At 45.1% G+C, this 18,820-nt stretch overlaps 1 protein-coding gene across 4 annotated transcripts in view; it reads right to left on the bottom strand.

Annotated features, from left to right (window-relative positions):
• The window catches only part of U2AF2 (U2 small nuclear RNA auxiliary factor 2), a 41,920-nt gene extending 23,823 nt beyond the window's left edge, over positions 1-18,097 (bottom strand). For 2 of the 4 annotated variants that reach the window (XM_077457285.1, XM_077457284.1), the window contains exons 1-4: positions 17,907-18,097; positions 2,121-2,256; positions 1,493-1,543; positions 1,287-1,390 (exon numbers count right to left, since the gene is read on the bottom strand). In XM_077457285.1, coding sequence (XP_077313411.1) covers positions 1,287-1,390; positions 1,493-1,543; positions 2,121-2,256; positions 17,907-17,955 — 340 coding nt within the window. In that variant the 5' untranslated portion in view covers positions 17,956-18,097. The remainder of the gene's footprint in view (positions 1-1,286; positions 1,391-1,492; positions 1,544-2,120; positions 2,257-17,906) is intronic. The other 2 variants (XM_077457287.1, XM_077457286.1) reach the window with 1 other exon arrangement.
• Positions 18,098-18,820: the final 723 nt, after the last annotated feature.

Consider the following 18,820-nt stretch of genomic DNA (forward strand, 5'->3'; position numbering starts at 1 on the left):
TCTTTTGCAGGCCAGTCCATTTGTAACATATTACACCCTGAACATGGGTGTAAGATGTTACAAAAAAGGTGAACTTATCCTTTAAGGACAAGCTTCTTAAAGAGGAAGTAAACCCTGATGAGTTTACTTCCTCTTTCATTCCCTGCAAAGCATAGTAGTCCATTATGTGTCACTTACCTGACACAAGAGCCAGCGAAGTCATCGCTGTCCCCGGTAGTCTGGCGCATCCATCTTCTCGGTGGGGTCTCGCTGCTCCGCCGCTGTCATTCGGCGAAGCCGTCACTCCCACGCATGCACACGGGAGCCGACGCACGCGGCATCTTCGACGTTGACGATGCCGCGCTCAGTGCGCCTGCGTGCCGTAGACAGCAGTGCCTGTCTTTCGGCAAATATCTCCTAAACTGTGTAGGTTTAGGAGATATTTCTTGGACCTACAGGTAAGCCTTAATCTAGGCTTACCTGTAGGTCAAAGTGTGTTGTAAGGGTTTACAACCACTTTAAATACTTGTCTCTAGATAAGTTTTTTTGACACAAGGACCAATGGGTGGTCATAATGTTATGGCTGATGGGCATATTCTCCTGTGTCACCCTAGTCATTCACCGACAAAAATTTTGGGACTTTCTGCCTAAAAGGTCAAGATGTCAGAGGTGAACTCTACAGATAATAAAATGGCAGCAGAGCACAGTGCATGTGGTAAACTTCAGAGATATGACACATGCACTGTCAAATTAGGTGCTGCCATATTTTGACCCCTAAAAATAGATTTTTAAATCTTCTATGTGCCCAGCAACAATTTTTGTCTTTAGATGCAATCTTGCAAACATATCACATCAATACATTTTTACAGTCTGTACAATGTATCCATGATCAACAGAACCTACAGCTTGCAAATATCTAAAATGATTACATATTTCAAATGCTCAACGCCACACATTAACATTTCATGCTTCGACTATTGTGTCAGTCACTGTACAAGTAAACTTCTCTCCATTAAACCCGATGTACCAACCAAAAACCTGGCTACCTAAACATGGGCAGAAAGCCAACGCAGACATCATCCCACTTGAGACCCTCCAGATACTGTGGCCCCTGCCACTTAGGGATGTTCTGTCTGCAAACATTTGGTCCCACAGAAGTAGTGACAGGAGCAGGCATGCTGGGACCACAAGCAGTGTCAACAAATTACCAATTATGACTTTTTAAACCCCATAGACATTTACTTCAATCAAGTTTTCACAAGTTCAAGAGCAGCATGCTTAATTAACCACAAAAATCAAACACTCACCTTGCATGGCTTTATACTGGATAGGAGTGATATGTTCAAAACCTGGAGGAGGGACATCCCAATATTTGCGAATCTTCTTTTTCTTTTCATGCCTGGGGGACCGGCTAACCAAGGAAAGAGGGGAAGAAATAATTTAGCATTAAACCCAAAGGCAAACATATTGAAGCTTACCAATTCTTAGAAGTAGTGGCATTAGTTTTCTTTACTTTATTTTCTTCTGGTGATCTGGCAAGTCTTCTTTTTCAACAGAACATGTCCTGTAGATGTAGCAGTTAGAGGGTAGAAAGAAACAATTTACCACTGAGAGGGATGCTTACAATGAACAGCTGTTATGTAAAACCTTTATGCCAAAAGAAAAACTGTTGCTGTAACTGCCTAAAGTGGGAGCTGGTCTTTGGCTTCAATTTCCACATATCTAAATCTCAACACTGCCCTCCCACCAGATTAATGCTGTTGTTCAAAAGGTGTCTGTTGCTTCTTCATTCAGAAAGGGGGCACTCCAATACAGGTTTGTTACTGGCCAGATCACCAGATGAAAATATAGGGGGAAATGCATTACAAAGAAAAGCTAAGGCAACCACCACAGCAAACGTGTTTTTAAAGTTTTATACTGCTTTAGGAAACGCAGACCATTATGTAATCTATATCAATAACAAAAGATGTAAAGCACAAATACTCAAATAGGGTTTTTTTTTTTAAATTTGTATGTGTGTATGAATGGTAAACATGGGCTTTTCAGTGGCAGAGGTGATTTTTTTTATCACATGTAAGCCCTTGCATATTTTACAGACCCCCCCCCCCCCAAAATAAAAATGCAGCATAAACGTTCCATACCTACGCCTCCTCCGATCCCTAGATCCACTGCGCTGCTCTCTTACTCTTCTGTCTCTACTGCGACTTCGCCGTTTCCGCTCTCTGCTTCTAGAGCGACTGTGACTACGTTTTCGATGACGGTTCTCTTTGTCTCGCTCTTAAGAAAGGAGAATCAATTTATACTAATTTAGTTAACAGCAAAAACTCAACATATTGCGAAAAGAGGGGTTTTGGAATTTTCACCTAACTAAAATTTCCTTGAAAAGGAAAGCAATATCTTGCACAAGCAACCAGTTTCAGTAAATACGCAGCAGCTATGGTTCGGTATTGGCTTTCTCCATTATAAAAAAGGAAGAGCCCCCAACCATTGTATTAACATGCTAAAATGAGTGCACACTGATCAGAGATATCAAATGCAGCCAAACAAGAATTCATGCAGAAAGCCATTAAATATTGGGCTGAAAATCTTTGGTGACTAGCTCCTAAACAAACATGACCGCTTTCAGCCATGGGGATTTCACAACTAGGAAATGCATCCTTACAATCGCTACTGAATTTTCAATAAAAATGCACTGACATGAGAAACTATATGGGTTTAGCCAGGTTCACACCAAGACAATTGCTTTCAGATGTAATGGACACAAGCCGCATTTTGATGGGCTAAACCTGCATGAGTTCAGCAGCAACGTTACATTTTTGGGTTTAGAGAGGAGTTGTGATATAAAAAAAAAAGGCACATTTACATGCACTGGCCCCTATGCGTTCATTTTACATCTTTAAAAACACCAAAAAAGTACAGCAAATCATAGCCAAATAAAAGCTGAAAACCAGGTGAGATTTTTATGGACAGTTGTTTTAGTCCAACTTTAAAGCGGTTGTATAGTTTATTTTTTTTACTTTTACCTACAGGTAAGCCTATAAGGCTTACCTGTAGGTAAAAAAATATCTCCTAAACCTGTATGGTTTAGGACAGTGATGGCGAACCTTGGCAGCCCATATATTTTGGCACTACATTTCCCATGATGCTCTGGCACTCTGCAGTGTAGTGGAGCATCATGGGAAATGTAGTTCCAAAACATCTGGGGTGCCAAGGTTCACCATCACTGGTTTAGGAGATATTCCCCTGGCAAAAAGCCGCTGACAGGGGTTTCTCGGCTGGAAGCCCGGCAGACGCCGGAAAGAAATCTCCCACGCACATGCACGGGAGCGACGATATCGCTGCTCCAGCCACTCACAGCGCCAGAGCCACGATATATGGAAGACACGCCGAGGGAACATGTCAGCTCCCTCGGCATGTATCGGGTGAGATGTCGAGGCCTTGTTCTAAGGCAAGTATTTCATAATGAGCTAGTATGCGGTTCGCTCTCCGAACTGCCTCCATTAACAAAACATCTTGTATTTATCTTACCTCATTGAGGAGGAGGAGATGCAAGGTGATGTCAACAAATTAATCTAGAGAACACTTACATATATTGCAAAAAAATTTAAGACCGTCTAATGGCAGCCGTGTTAAACAATCTGAGACAAAGTTACAGCAATTAGGAAGTTTTAATGATTGCAAGGCTACAAGGTTGACCAAGCAGCACGTTGGATCTCTGCAGATAGACCACTGCTTCCATAAAGCAAGCAAAAAGGGTCCTCCTCCTCTGCAGTATGCTGGCAGAAAAAGCTTCTCTAGTTATGCGGTCGCCGTTTTAAAAGGTGGGCTTTGAACATCTTGTTTTGATGCACCCTATATGCTTAAAGCGGAGGTCCACCCTAAAATGGACCTTCCGCTCATCGGATTCCTCCCCCCCTCCGGCGCCACAATTGGCACCTTTCAGGGGGGAGGGGGGTGCAGTTACCTGGATAATCCAGGTAACTGCACCCACTTCCGGGATAGCTCTCTGCGGAAAGGGGCGTACATTACGCCCCTTTTCCGCAAGTGCCCCGCTGCCTGCTGGGAAACACACAGATCCCAGAGGCAGCGGGGACCGTCCTCATTGCGCAGCGCGGCTCGCGCATGCGCAGTAGGGAACCGGGAAATGAAGCCGAAAGGCTCCATTTCCTGATTCCAATACCCAAGATGGCGGCGGCAGCACTCGAGTGTCGATCTAGAGATCAGCTTCGGGTGCCGACATCGCGGGCGCGCTGGACAGGTAAGTGTCACTATTTTAAAAGTCAGCAGCTGCAGTATTTGTAGCTGTTGACTTTAAAAAAAAAAAAAAAAACGCGGAGTCCCGGCGGACTCCCGCTTTTAAGCAGAACTGGGAACAACATTTTCCACCTCCATGTCCTTGTTGCTGATCTACCTTCACCACTATGCCACCCATGTTCTTCTGAGTTCTGTAGTTCCTCTGCAATAGCCTGCTGAAAAAAAACATTGCCCAGTGAGTACCTGTTTGTAAGATCGCTGGCTGCTTTTCCTCCTGTACCCTCAGCCAGCGACTTGTCACTAACCACCAGTAGTTCTGAAGCTGAGCAGGGATTTCCATTTCTGCCCGGCTGGCTGTAGTGGGCAGACGGGGTCTCACAGCCCACGGTCTGTGCCGCCCATAGGAGACATGTCATCCTCCTCTGCTCCCCTCCCAGAGTCATTAGTAAGTTAGAGATGCACTTTTTCTCATGCCGACATGCGTGTCAAATGCTGGTGTAAAGCAGCAAGTCTCAGCTCTTTCTGTGGTGCAGCTAGGGATGTTCTCACATACACCATACAAGCGCTGATTGCGGTTAGAAAGATCTCAAATTGCAGTACAAGGAGGAATTCTAAATACTGAATCATAGAGTACAGTGTGTATAATATGTTTATGGGCATGTGTCTACAGTTCAGTAAAGATTACATATAGCAAGTAAGGGCAATATGTTTATCTCCTGTTGTATCTGGAGGAGGAGAGCACAGACATGCTTTGCATTTATAAGGCTGTAACCCATATTTATTTATATACGATTTATGATGTGGGCTTGTTCACAAGTACAGGCCTAGCGTAGCTTCTACATTCATTGCAATTTGCAAGGCATGAAGGGGAATGTAGTGCGATGATAGTGTAGAGCCTGGGTGCTCAATCTGTAGCCCTCCAGGTGTTACAGAACGACTAGTCTCATCATGCCTCTGTCTTTTAGAGTTATGCTCGTTTAACTGACAATCTTGCAATGCCTCATGAGACTTGTAGTTCTAAAACAGCTGGAGGGCCTATTTTTGGCAGCGCTTTACCGTTGGATTTGTGGCGCTATTCGGCCGCTAGCAGGGCGGTTTTACCCCCCCCCCCACTAGCAACCAAGAAAGGGTTAAAAACCACCACAAAGTGCCTCTGCAGAGGCACTTTGCCAGCGGTATAGCCACACTGCCCCATTGATTTCAATGGGCAGGAGCGGTGGAGGAGCAATGTATACCACAGTTCCTTCACCACTCCAAAGATGCAGCTAGCAGGACTTCTTTTTTTTAACGTCCTGCTGGCGCACCACAACAGTGCAAAAGCCCTCTGGGCTTTCACATTGGAGACAAAGCAGCGGTTGTTTCAGGGTGCTTTGCAGGTGCTTATTTTAGCGCTGAAGTGCCTACAAAGCACCCCAGTGTGAAAGGGGTCCAATGAGAAAAAAAAATTAAATAAAAAACCACAACCAGTAAAGTTTTCCAATTTTTTTTGTATAATGTGAAAGATTTTACATGGTGAGAGAACCCCGATTTTTACTGAGAAAAATGAAAAAAAATTCTAATTTTGGCCAGAATCCTGCAGCTCTACCCTGATGTTAACCCCTTTCCTGGCAGTTTCAATGCATATTTTTAGCACTGACCACTAATGTCACTGGTTCCCAAAAAAGCGTCACGTGTCAGATCTGTCCACAATGTTGCAGTCCCACAAAAAGGAAATAATAAATAAATTAATTTAAAATGCCATAAATATATCCCCTATTTTGTAGACGCTATAACTTTTGCGCAAACCAGTCAATATACGCTTATTGGGATTTTTTTTACCAAAAATATGTAGCAGAAAGCATATTGTTCTAAATTGAGAACAACACTTGATTTTTAAAAAGTTTATTGGATAATGTTTTATAGTAGAAAGAAAAAAAAAAATCTCAAAATTGATGTTTATTTATAAAAAATAAAAACCCCAGAGGTGATCTAATATTACCAAAAGAAAGCTGTATTTCTGATGAAAAAAAACAGAAAAAAAAACTCAATTTTATTTGGGTACAGTGCCACACATTTGTTAAAGCAACGCAGTGCCGTATCACAAAAAATGGCCTGGTCATTAAGGGGGTAAAATCTTCTAGGGCTGAAGTAGTTGAACTGCCTTTTAAAATGAGCTTTCTTTCATTTTAGCCTGCACCGAAAGGGAGGGTCTTTTTCTAAGGGTTGTTACAAAAAAAAGACCAGATAAATCCCCATACCTGATAACCACAGTCTAGTTGCTAATATAAATGAATATTTTCTGGCGATGTTAACCAGCTTTTAATAGCAAATGCAAGCAGAGGCAAACTACCCCATTAAAATGTTCCTCCTATGACGAGTACCTAGCGGTCTGAAACTCATTACTGCACAAAACTTCAGCAAAAAATAAAAAAGGCCAATTACCATTAGAAAAGTAGTTTCAACATACATGTTCTCCACAGTTAGCACCAGACAAGAATCCTTAGAACACGTGGCCGCATCTCCCATCATTGGAGGGGGGAGGGGGGGGGTCTGCCAGGCTACAGATTCCCTTAGGACTTGTTACTGCAAGCGATGCTCCACTCATCCACTCTCGAGCAATGACCCTACAGCATCTGATACACACCCAATATTGAAGGGACAGTAACACGAAGCACAGATTCTGTGCTCATCAACCCTCAGGTCTTGGGGTGCATAACGAATGCGCCATGGCTGTCCGTTTGCTAGTCAAACACATCTAAGCAATCTCACAAGCCAGTGAGTTACATGGTTCAGGTCCTCTGCCATTCAGACTCTTTTACAAGCTGGCGCATGAGAGGAAGGTTGCACAACATAGAACATTTTATATCTGGTTAAACTATTAGCAAATGAAAAATTAGGGTAAACCAACCAAGTATTCACTTGAACACACTGCAGTGTACCTGAACTGCAAGGGAAGTTCACATTTCACCTGGTGCCTGTAGTTCCTCTTTGCAAACTACTTGCTGCTTGTGTACTTCAAGTGCACAGAGGACCCATCCACACAGAATGTAGTGCGCTGTAACGCACGCATCTGCAGTAAGAGCCCATTCACACAGGGGCAACTCCTGATCCGACTTCAGGTCGCCCCTAGTCGCCTCAGGTCGGACAACATTTAAAAAGCAATGTAAGTGAATGAGAGCCGTCTTAATGCACACTACTGAAGTCGCTCCGACTTCAGAAAAGGTTCCTTTACTACTTCTATCCGACTTGTAGGCGACCGGTACCCATTGATTTCAATGGAGATCGCCTCCAAGTCGGATCTCCGTTTATACCGAGGCGACTGACGGAATTATCAGCTCTGAAGGGGGAACTCCACGCCAAATTTCTGAAAAAAATTTGGCGTGGGTTCCCCCTCCGAGAGCATACCAGGCCCTTAGGTCTGGTATGGATTCCAAGGGGAACCCCCTACGCCGAAAAAACGGTGTGGGGGTCCCCCCCAGATCCACACCAGACCCTTATCCGAGCACGCTACCCGGCCGGCCAGGAAAGGGGGTGGGGACGAGCGGGCGCCCCCCCCCCTCCTGAGCCGTACCAGGCCGCGTGCCCTCAACATGGGGGGGGTGCCTTGGGGGAGGGGGGGCGTGCGGCCCCCCCACCCCAAAGCACCTTGTCCCCATGTCGATGAGGACAAGGGCCTCTTCCCGACAACCCTGGCCGTTGGTTGTCGGGGTCTGCGGGCGGGGGGCTTATCGGAATCCGGGAGCCCCCTTTAATAAGGGGGCCCCCGGATACCGGCCCCCCACCCTATGTGAATGAGTATGGGGTACAATGTACCCCTACCCATTCACCTGTGGAAAAAAAGTACAAAAAAAAAAACAACACAGGGAAAAAATATTTTATTGCACAGCTCCGGGGGTCTTCCGTCTTCGGGGGTCTTCTCGCCGGACTCCTCCGCTATCTTCTTGTAGCTCTTTTACTAGCGGAGGAGTCCGGCTTTCTTCCTCCCCGCCGCCGGCCTCTTCTCCCGACTTCGGGGGTCTTGTCCCCCTCTTCGGTTCTTCTGCCGGGCCACCGCGCCTTCTTATAGCTCTTTTGCAGGCGGTGGCCCGGTCTTCTGTCGCCGCCGCCGCCTTCCGTTCTTCTTCTTCTCCAGGAGATGTTGACACGACGCTCTCTCCGGCCACAATGCCAGGGACGCGCTCCGCTGCCACTTATATAGGGACAATGGGGCGGTGTCACATGGGTTGATGCCACATGGGTTGGTCACATGGGTTGATGTCACATGGTAAGGGGGCGGGGTCACCATGTGACATCAACCCATGTGACATCAACCCATGTGACACCGCCCCATTGTCCCTATATAAGTGGCAGCGGAGCACGTCCCTGGCATTGTGGCCGGAGAGAGCGTCGTGTCAACATCTCCTGGAGAAGAAGAAGAAGAAGAAGAAGAACGGAAGGCGGCGGCGGCGACAGAAGACCGGGCCACCGCCTGCAAAAGAGCTATAAGAAGGCGCGGTGGCCCGGCAGAAGAACCGAAGAGGGGGACAAGACCCCCGAAGTCGGGAGAAGAGGCCGGCGGCGGGGAGGAAGAAAGCTGGACTCCTCCGCTAGTAAAAGAGCTACAAGAAGATAGCGGAGGAGTCCGGCGAGAAGACCCCCGAAGACGGAAGACCCCCGGAGCTGTGCAATAAAATATTTTTTCCGTTTTTTTTTTGTACTTTTTTTCCACAGGTGAATGGGTAGGGGTACATTGTACCCCATACTCATTCACATAGGGTGGGGGCCGGTATCCGGGGGCCCCCTTATTAAAGGGGGCTCCCGGATTCCGATAAGCCCCCCGCCCGCAGACCCCGACAACCAACGGCCAGGGTTGTCGGGAAGAGGCCCTTGTCCTCATCGACATGGGGACAAGGTGCTTTGGGGTGGGGGGCCGGGTACGGCTCAGGAGGGGGGGGGGGGGCGCCCGCTCGTCCCCACCCCCTTTCCTGGCCGGCCGGGTAGCGTGCTCGGATAAGGGTCTGGTGTGGATCTGGGGGGGACCCCCACGCCGTTTTTTCGGCGTAGGGGGTTCCCCTTGGAATCCATACCAGACCTAAGGGCCTGGTATGCTCTCGGAGGGGGAACCCACGCCAAATTTTTTTCAGAAATTTGCCGTGGAGTTCCCCCTTGAGCTCATTCTCTGCTTGGCCTCGGCAAAAGTCGTCTGGCCTGGGGCGACTTGTAAGTCGGGCTTGAAGTCATCACAAGTCGTTTTGAAGTCGTCCCAAGTCGCGCTGTGATCTTAACTCAAGTCGTGTCCAAGTTGCCTGACTCAAGTCGCCTACAAGTCGTGTTGCCCCTGTGTGAATGGGCTCTAAGGCATGTGTTTTTTTTTTTACCAACTTGTTTATACTTACCTGCTCTCTGCAATGGTATTGCACAAAGTGCCCCTGAACCTCCTTTTCTGGGGTCCCCAGCCAGCATTGGCAGCTGTGAGAGGGATATCAGGCCTGATCGAGGAGAGACTCTGCAGTCATCTGTGCTCGCCGCCACCCCCCCCCCCCCAAATCTGTGCCACCTACCAGTTCTGTTTTAAAATTAATGTAATTTCTGAACACATACACGATCTGAAAATTCCTTTGACCAAGAAGTTCTCTTTTTAAAATGTTTCCTTCACTATGGCTGAAGACGAACATTGATTTGACCCCTCTAATGATTAGAAAATCGAATGTTCATTCTTAAAATTACATTTTTTAAGGAAAATATTGCTTTTGTATGGCTTGCATACAATTTATTACAGTTGTACGCAAAAAAAATAAGTTTTTGTTTTATACAAGAAGTGATCAGAGTCTGATGATATTTACCAGATTCAACCTCTAATGCTACTTTCACACTGGGGCGTTGCGTGTGCTGGCGGTAAAGCGGTGCTATATTTAGCGGCGCTATGCGGCCACTAGCGGGGCAGTTTTAGCCCCCGCTAGCAGCTAAAAAAGGGTAAAAACCGCCCACGGGTTTGCAGCGTTGCCCCCCCCCCCCCGTTTTCAATGGGAAGGGGCCCTTTAGGAGCGGTAAATACACCGCTCCCTACAACGCTCCAAAGACGCGGCTTGCAGGACTTTGACCACCCTGCAAGTGCACTGCTCCAGTTTCAGGGCACTTTGCGGGCACTATTTTTAGCACCTGCAAAGCACCTCGGTGTGAAAGCAGCCTAATTAGAGGTCGACCGATATGGGTTTTTCTCTGGCCGATGCAGATATTTAGAAACCATGGCGGCAGATAGCCGATATACGATGCCGATTTTTTTGGGCCGATATGTTAGGCCGATTTTATTTTATTTATTTTTTCCTTTTTTATTAATTATTTTTTTTTTTTTAATCCCCCTTGATCTAACACACCTTTCCCACTGGGGCGTTTTTCAGGCGCTTTTGGGCTAAAAATAGCACCTGTAACGTGCCTGCAAAATGGCTCCCCTGCAGTCTGTGTGAAAGACAGAGTGCTTTCACACTGAGGCGATGCGCTGGCAGGATCTTAAAAAAAGTCCTGCAAGCAGCACGTTTGGAGTGGTGTATACCGCTCCTCCACCACTCCTGCCCATTGATATGAATGGGCACCACTGCCGAAGCGCATGCAATGCGATTTGGCAGCAGTGCTTCATGGGCACATTTAACCTCTTCTTTGGCCGCTAGCTGGGTTATATGTGCCCCACTAGCAGCCAAATAGCACCGCTAAAATTATGGTAAAGAGCCACTAAAACTTGCGTTTTACCATCAACACCTGCCCGCTCCAGTGTGAAAGCAGTCTTCATAAGTGATACAGAAAATTTCTTACATTTAAACATTTATTAAACAAAACAAACCTCCAATCAGTTTACTTGTATGTATGATTTAGATAAAAAAAAAAACTATATATTAAATAAAAACAGGTAGTCAAAACTTTTGGACGAAAAAAAAAAAAAAAAAGGGCTAACTTTACTGTTTTTATTTTATTTTTATTTTTTAAATAGTGTATTTTTTTTCCAAAAAAATGCATTTGAAAGACCTCTGTGCAAATGCCGTGTGACATAAAATATTGCAACAACCGCTATTTTATTCCCTAGGATCTCTGCTAAAAAAATATAAGGCAGAAAATACAGGATTTTTACTTGTAAGCAACAAGTGTCAGAAAAGATTTAGTCTTTAAATGGTTAAACTGAGAACTTTTACACACCAGATGAGTTCATTCATTGAAGTGTAAACATTGTATCATTTTGTTCTTTTCTTGGCAGCCTGCCCAGAGAGGAGGAAAGTTTCTATGACGACTCAGGCAACTTACACTGACTTCTATACAGAAGTCATTTCAAAGTCCCGCTGTAGTTCTAAATCGGCTTTTTATCAGCACAATCGGCCGATGCCGATTATTTAAAAAACTGCAAATATCGGCCGATATATCGGTCGACCTCTAAGCCTAATAGTATATACAGTATATCTCTTATTCTCACAGATTCGAGATTATGCTCCCTAATCATATAGTTGGTTATTTACATTTACCACCGAGATATTTAAGAATTGCTTTTTTTTTTTTTTTACTTTACACCACACTAAGACCCCATTCACACCTGAGCGTTTTGTAGCTTGACGCCTGAAGCTACAAAATGCTGGAGGGGAAAAAATTCATTATTCTCAATGGAGATGGTTCACATCTCCTCTCCAAGTCGCCTGAAGCCCAAACAAGTTCCGGACCCTTTTTTGTCGCACGAATCGGGCTGATTTGGGCGTTTTTCTTCTTTTAACATTGGTGATCTTTTGCCTTGCACAAATTCGCAGCAAATTGTGGTAAAAAAAACGCAGCAAATCGCGGTAAAATACACCGCAAAAAATGCTTGAAAATGCTACGCTCAAGTGTGAATGCAGCCTTAAGGTTATTAACCGATAAAAACAAATCTGCCAAGTAATCGTTAATTGCAGCCCTACTATTCACACTTGTGTGACTTCAAAAAAAAAAAAAAAATACACACACACACACTACAAAATAGGGGATAGATTTGTGGCATTTTTATTATATTTTTTTTAGTAATGGCAGCAATCTGCAATTTTTCTCGGGACTGCAACATTGCGGTGGACACCTGACACTATTTTGGGACCATTGACATTTATACAGTGATCAGAGCTAAAAATAGATTACAGGGAAGGGGTTAAACACGCTCCCTCAGCGTGTTCCATCTGGGGGGGGGGGGGGCTACTTAGGACATGACAGATCACTGCTCTCGAAGACAGGGAGCAGTGGATCCCTGTCATGTCACTAGACAGAACATTTCCCCATTCTGCCTCTCCTCCTCACGTTCGCGGCCCATCGGCAGACATCTAGTCCATGGGATCTGCTCCTGCTAGCCCGGGATTACGAAGGGGGTACGCCCTTGTACGTACTCGTGCAATTCTGCCGAAGTACATGGACCGGCGGCAGTCGGGAAGCAGTTAAAGCCGCATTTCAGGAGCAACTTTGAAGACATATGTGCAGCTTTATTCACGTCTATGCAAGTTGCACCCAAAATCACCAAAAGTAGGGCAGGAGCTACTTTTTCAAAATCGATATGGCACCGCAAAGTTCCACCTGTCAAATCGCATTACAAGTTACTCCAAAGTGATTGAGGATTTAAAGAGTAATGCCACTTTTAAAGAAAAAAAAAAAACCTTTCCCTCTGGGTGATCTATGTACAGGTGCATCTCTAAAAAATTAGAATATCAAAAAAAGTTAATGTTTCGGTAATTCAAAAAGTGAAACTCATTATATAGATTAATTAAACAGCGATAGATATACATCTATATCTCAAGCATTTCTTGATTTTAAAATTTGGATGATTATGACTTACAGCTAGTTAAAATCCAGTATCTCAGAAAATTTGATTGTAGACTCATGGTGTCACACTAATCAGTTAATTAACTTAGAATACCTGCAAAGATTTCCTGAGCCTTTAAACGTTCTCGTTTGGTTCAGGTTACATAATCATGCGAAAGAATGCCAACTTAACCAGAAGACAGTCTGACACCATCCAAAAGGGAGGGCAAGTCACAAAAAGCCATTGCTTAAGAAGTTGGCTGTACAGAGTGCTAGATCCAAGCATATTAATGGAAAGTTGAGTGAAAGGCTCAAGGATCCATTTTTCCTTTCAGCCTTAAAGGATTGTGAAGCAAAGGCCATTCAAGAATTTGGGGGAGATTCAGGAGTGGATGACAGCTGGTGTCAGTGCTTCAAGAGCCACCACACAGAGGTATCCAGGACATGGGCTACAACTATTGCATTCCTTGTGTCAAGCTACTCTTCAGAGATCAGAAGCGTCTTACCTGGGCTAAGGAGAAAAAGGACAGCACAGCCCTCTACCAGGAAATTCTTCCGTCTGCTGACCAGCTTTATGGAGATGCAGATTTCATTTTCCATCAGTACTTGGCACCTGCCCCCACACTTCCAAAAGCATCAATAACTGGTTTAATTTTCATGGTATCACTGTGCTTGATTGGCCAGCAAACTCTCCTGACCTAAACCCCATAGAGAAGCTATGGGGCATTGTCAAGAGGAAGATGAAACACCAAACCCAACAATGCAGAGGAGCTGAAGGCCACTATCAAAGCGACTTGGGCTTCCATAACACCTTAGCAGTGCCACAGGCTGTTCGTCTCCATGCCACATCGATGCAGGAATCCATTCACTTTTTTTTTTATTGGTCTTATGCAATATTCTAATTTTCTGGAGATACTAAATTTCAGGTCGTCACTAGCTATAAGCCATAACCAGCAAACTTAATAGAAAAATGCTTGAAATATATCACTGTGTGTAATTAATCTATATAATATGAGTTTCACTTTTTAAATTGAACTACTGAAATAAAATTAACTGATATTCGATACAACTGTAGATTGCAGCAATTTTAAACTTATGTATATTCCTACAAGTTCCTGCTCTGAAGGAATGGCTGTGTTCAGAGTGAATCTAAACAGGAGTGGCTTTTTCATTATTAATCAGCTGATGAACTTGCAGTGTTCTAAGGAAGGAACTTGCACTGTCTTCAGCCCTTTTAGATGTGGTTAACCCTTTCAAAGGGTCTCACCACAAATCAAAATATTTGTCGCAGAGGGTGCCTAAAATCTGACTGGATTGTCATACTGTATTGAATTGTAACATTGGGTTCAATTCTCCAAGATAAATATCTCATGAATTTATGAGTTATAACTCTTGCAGAATTTAACTCAAAGGTAGTAAATTCACAAAAAAACATGCATTATTTACTAAATGAGTTAAATATTTAGGTTTTGCGATATTTAACACTTAAAATTTAGCAGTTTTTTTTTTTTACTATGAAACTGAAAACATTCCAATGTGCTTTCAGTCACAGAATGATCTCCCTCTGGTGAAATTTGACCATTCTAATTCCTGAGCTAAGAGGAAAACATTTCCACACTGTACTGGACAGTAAATGAAAAATATACAAATGCATCAGAGTTCCCCTCATTGTTACTTTGTACATTGCTAAAATACGGACTGCCTCCTGACAGGTGATAAATAACCAATTTGAGTTTGAGCGCCACCAGCAGGCAGGTTGTATGGGAGCCATTCTGCTGGCGATTGGAGGGGAAGGGATGAGAGCTGTCACCCCCAGATTGCAAAGAACATTACAGCTTTAATTTCAATAGCTGGGTATTCCCCATTGCACGGTGTCACATACAGCCCCTCTTTGTCCAGGCACTTTGATAGACAGATCACCCACCCAATCCTGGGAAAGGTGAACTGTCTATCAAACGTTGCCTGGACAAGGGAGAGGGGCTGTATGACAGCAGGGAATACACAGATATTGGATTGAAAGCTATGACGTTCCCCACACTAATCTGGGGGGCAGCTCTCCTCTCTTCCCCTTCACAGGCAGGCTGCATTGGCGGACACCGATAAAGTTAATATTTTTTTAGAACTTAATTCTGCATAACACATTTAAGGGTCATTTGCAGGGTTAAAACGGTGGAGAAGATGCACCAAATCTGTGCACAGATTACCTTGCAGTGGCATGGAAGTTTAAACTTAGCCCAAGAATGGAATTCTAACTTTGGGATTTTCTGTTGAGTCTCTAGACAGGAAATGAAATTTCCCTAACAGTACACAGACCCTTGGCCACCTGGAATAGCTCTTTGCCAGTCTTCGGATTCCTGGTGCAGCCAACTTGGATGTGGAAAGCCAGCTGTGACTCCAGTGTTTGACAGCCGGCTCCCCACTGCGCAGGGCATGCCACGCTTTTAGAACTGTCCCGCAGGCTTCTGGGATGTCATGTGTCCCAGAATGGTGTGGGCTAGCAGCAAGGGGCGGGGGCGATGGGCTTCTTTTCTGCTCACCTAGGCAAGAAAAGCAGCTGGAAAAACTCTACAAAACTTTTTTTTCTGCTCCTAGACGCTAGAGCTGCACGATTCTGGCTAAAATGAGAACCAAAATATTTAAGCTTAGACGATAGAGTGCAATTCTCTCACGATTCTTGTGGCGTAAAATCTTACACATTAAAACAAAAAAAAAAAAAAAAATTGGGCTAACTTTACGTTTTTTTTTTTTATTCATTGAAGTGTATTTTTTCCCCAAAAAAATTGCGTTTGAAATAAAGCTGGGCAAATACAATGCGACATAAAATACTGCAGCAATTGACATTTTATTCCTTAGAGACTCTGCTAAAATATAATGTTTGGGGGTTCCAAGTAATTTTCTAGCAAAAAATATTGATTTTAACTTAACAAGTGTCAGAAAAAGATTAAGACTAAGGCTGGGTTCACACTGCTGCGGGGGGAGATCCGGATGTGATTCGCACCGCAAATCACATCCGATCTCCGTAGCGATGCGAGTTCAGCCATACAGATAGTATGGCTGAATTCGCATCGCTCCCGCAGCAAACTCGCACAGGACCCTTTTTTTAGTCCGCAACAGAATCGGATCGCATGGGGGTTCACACCATGCGATCCGATTCCTGTGCGAGTCGGCAGATCGCACTGCGATATGCGGACGGATCTGGGGGTGTCATTAACATATCATTGACACTCCCAGCCGTCCGCATATGGCAGTGTGAACTGCCGACGGGAGTAATGCGATGCGGGAAAACGCCGCGGATTCGCTGCATTCCCGCATCGCAGCGGTGTGAACCCGGCCTAAGTGTTTTGTTGTTTAAAAACTTGGCAGACTGCCTGGATTTTCTCTTTACACACAGAAGTTTCCATTTGATCTAAGAAGGAAGTTAGTTACAATGTTTCATTTTAAAAACTTGGCAGACTGCCTGGATGTTTTCTATTGACAGCTGAGTGAGCAGATAAGTCTCTCCACTTTATATCAAAGAATCAAACTCTGCAATAGAGATCATCCGGGGGTTGAAGCGAGATCGCGATTTTTTAACAATTAATTGTGTAGCTCTACTAGATGCTGAAGCTCAAAAAAATAAATAAAAAAAAAATGCTAGTAGCCTAAAGTAGTGTGCATAGACACATAGGATAACACCATTTTGCCTCTGATTAGCCACTGCATTGCTTTTACAGGCAGAAAGGACCCCCCCCCCCCCCCCATCCTGGCTCTCCTGTGTGACTGAAGAGCCCAAGATCCTATTGAGTGGGTTAACTCAGAGCTGGACATAGACTGAAAAGTGTTCACATTACTTCTGGCTCTGGGAGATCAAATGACTGCCATTTTCCCCCTAGAAAACACTATCTCATGCCAGGGTAGGAGGAGAGATCTGAGGTGGTATAGACCGCGGGCGTCTCCATAAAGGAGGGCAGGTCATGCATTATTAAATGGAAAAAAAAAAAGTTTACATGTAGGAGAGAAATGGCAGAAATGGGCTGGTCTGTAAGTGGTTAAAAACAACGCCATCCACAGACTGCTTATTTTAGCAAAATTTCCTTAGACAGGCCACTGATGGTGTATGCACAAAATCTCACGCACAGTAATTTTGTGCACATCACCATGGTAACAGGCATAAACATATCTGGGAATGAACCAAACCTTGCGGGACTTAAGCAAAGTCTATACAACGGCCGCCTTGTTCATGTGAGATTTCTGGGAGGGAGAATACATATCCTGGGGGCGCGGTGCTGTGGTCCCCCCAGGGAATGGAGGCAGCTGGGACACCAGCACAATTGCCTTGGGGATCACACAACACCCCCCCCCCCCAGTCTTCCCTAGGCCACCCAAAAATAAAAGTTTGGCCTTTACATAAATTATCTGAAGTATACGAAAACCTGAAGGAATGGAATGGGGAGGGGAATAAATAAAAATTGTCCCATGTGGAAAATATGCTGCTGGCCGCCTATAGTGGCTACACACAGATCTATAATCACAGACTGAACACGATGCATGATCACCAGGAAGGTCTCGGCTTTGTCATAAAAACAGCATGAAAAATCAGTGACTTTATATTAGAATCGGCCTCTTCGGCTCCATTAACTCTGCTTAATTATAATGACTGAAAATCGCCCTTGCCACACTAGCGCCCTCACACCCGGTATAAACAATGGGGGGGGAGGGGAGGCCCACGAGCTGCGGCCTACACAGGCCCATGAAGACTAGCGGCGGCGGGCTGCTCTCCCGCTCACACAGCGGCGCCTCCCTCGTGTGCCTAGGCCGGGAGCCCGGGCCTCTATCACAGGCCGCCACACAGCACGAGCTCCGCCCCGCCAGGCCAAGGCCGCGCACATTTTTTTTCCCTCGCCGCCGCCCAGTATGAGGCCTGAGCGGGCGGGTTGTTCTCTCACCTTGTTTATTCTCGTTCAGCTGCCGCTCGAACTCGTCGAAGTCAGACATGTTGAAGGCTGAGGTGGACACCACGGCCGACGTCCCAAGTGCGGCCCCTTCACTCCTCGTTCTCTTGGAGCGGAAGACGAGGCAACAGCTCCACACTTACCTAAAGAACTTCGGCTGTTTCCGGAAAAAAAGGGGTTGGACTTATCATACACTTCGGCTATCTCCGGCAAAGAGAATCCCTCTCGCCTTTATGGTTCGGCTGTTCCCGGATAAAGTGGGTGGGTGTGATAGGAGAATCGGCTACCCCCGGAAACTGTGGGCGTGGTGATAGGTAGCCAATTGCGTGCGGCGCTCTGGTGGAATTTTATGCTTTTCTGATACGAAAGTTCCGTTTCCTGTTACAGTTTTACCTCTTAGCCAATCAGCATGGATTGCTGAACTAGGCTCCGGCGGTGTGCTTTCTGTCCACCAATAGGAGGCTGTCAGGAAAATCGCGAGAGCTGAATCTCTCATTCAAACTAGCGCACGTACGATGCGGGAGAACAAAGGGCACCAGCTAGGGGGAGGGATCCTGCACGTGCTGAGGGGGCGGGGCCAGAGATATGGCTGAGCTGTACAGGGAGAAGGTTCTTGTTACTCCATTAGTCCATAGAAATAATTCCACACTCCCGCCTCGTGATATTATTATTATAATAATATCGCTGCAAACAATAATTCCCCACCTCCTGATATTTTTATTATTATTGTAATATCACTGCAAACAATAATTCCCCACCTCCTGATATTATTATAATATCACTGCAAACAATAATTCCCCACCTCCTGATATTATTATTATTATAATATCACTGCAAACAATAATTCCCCACCTCCTGATATTATTATTATTATTATTATATCACTGCAAACAATAATTCCCCACCTC

This window comes from Lithobates pipiens, unplaced genomic scaffold (genome assembly GCF_037356315.1).
Source record: "Lithobates pipiens isolate NorthernLeopardFrog02 unplaced genomic scaffold, aLitPip1_a1.2 Scaffold_27, whole genome shotgun sequence".
Taxonomy (NCBI): domain Eukaryota; kingdom Metazoa; phylum Chordata; class Amphibia; order Anura; family Ranidae; genus Lithobates; species Lithobates pipiens.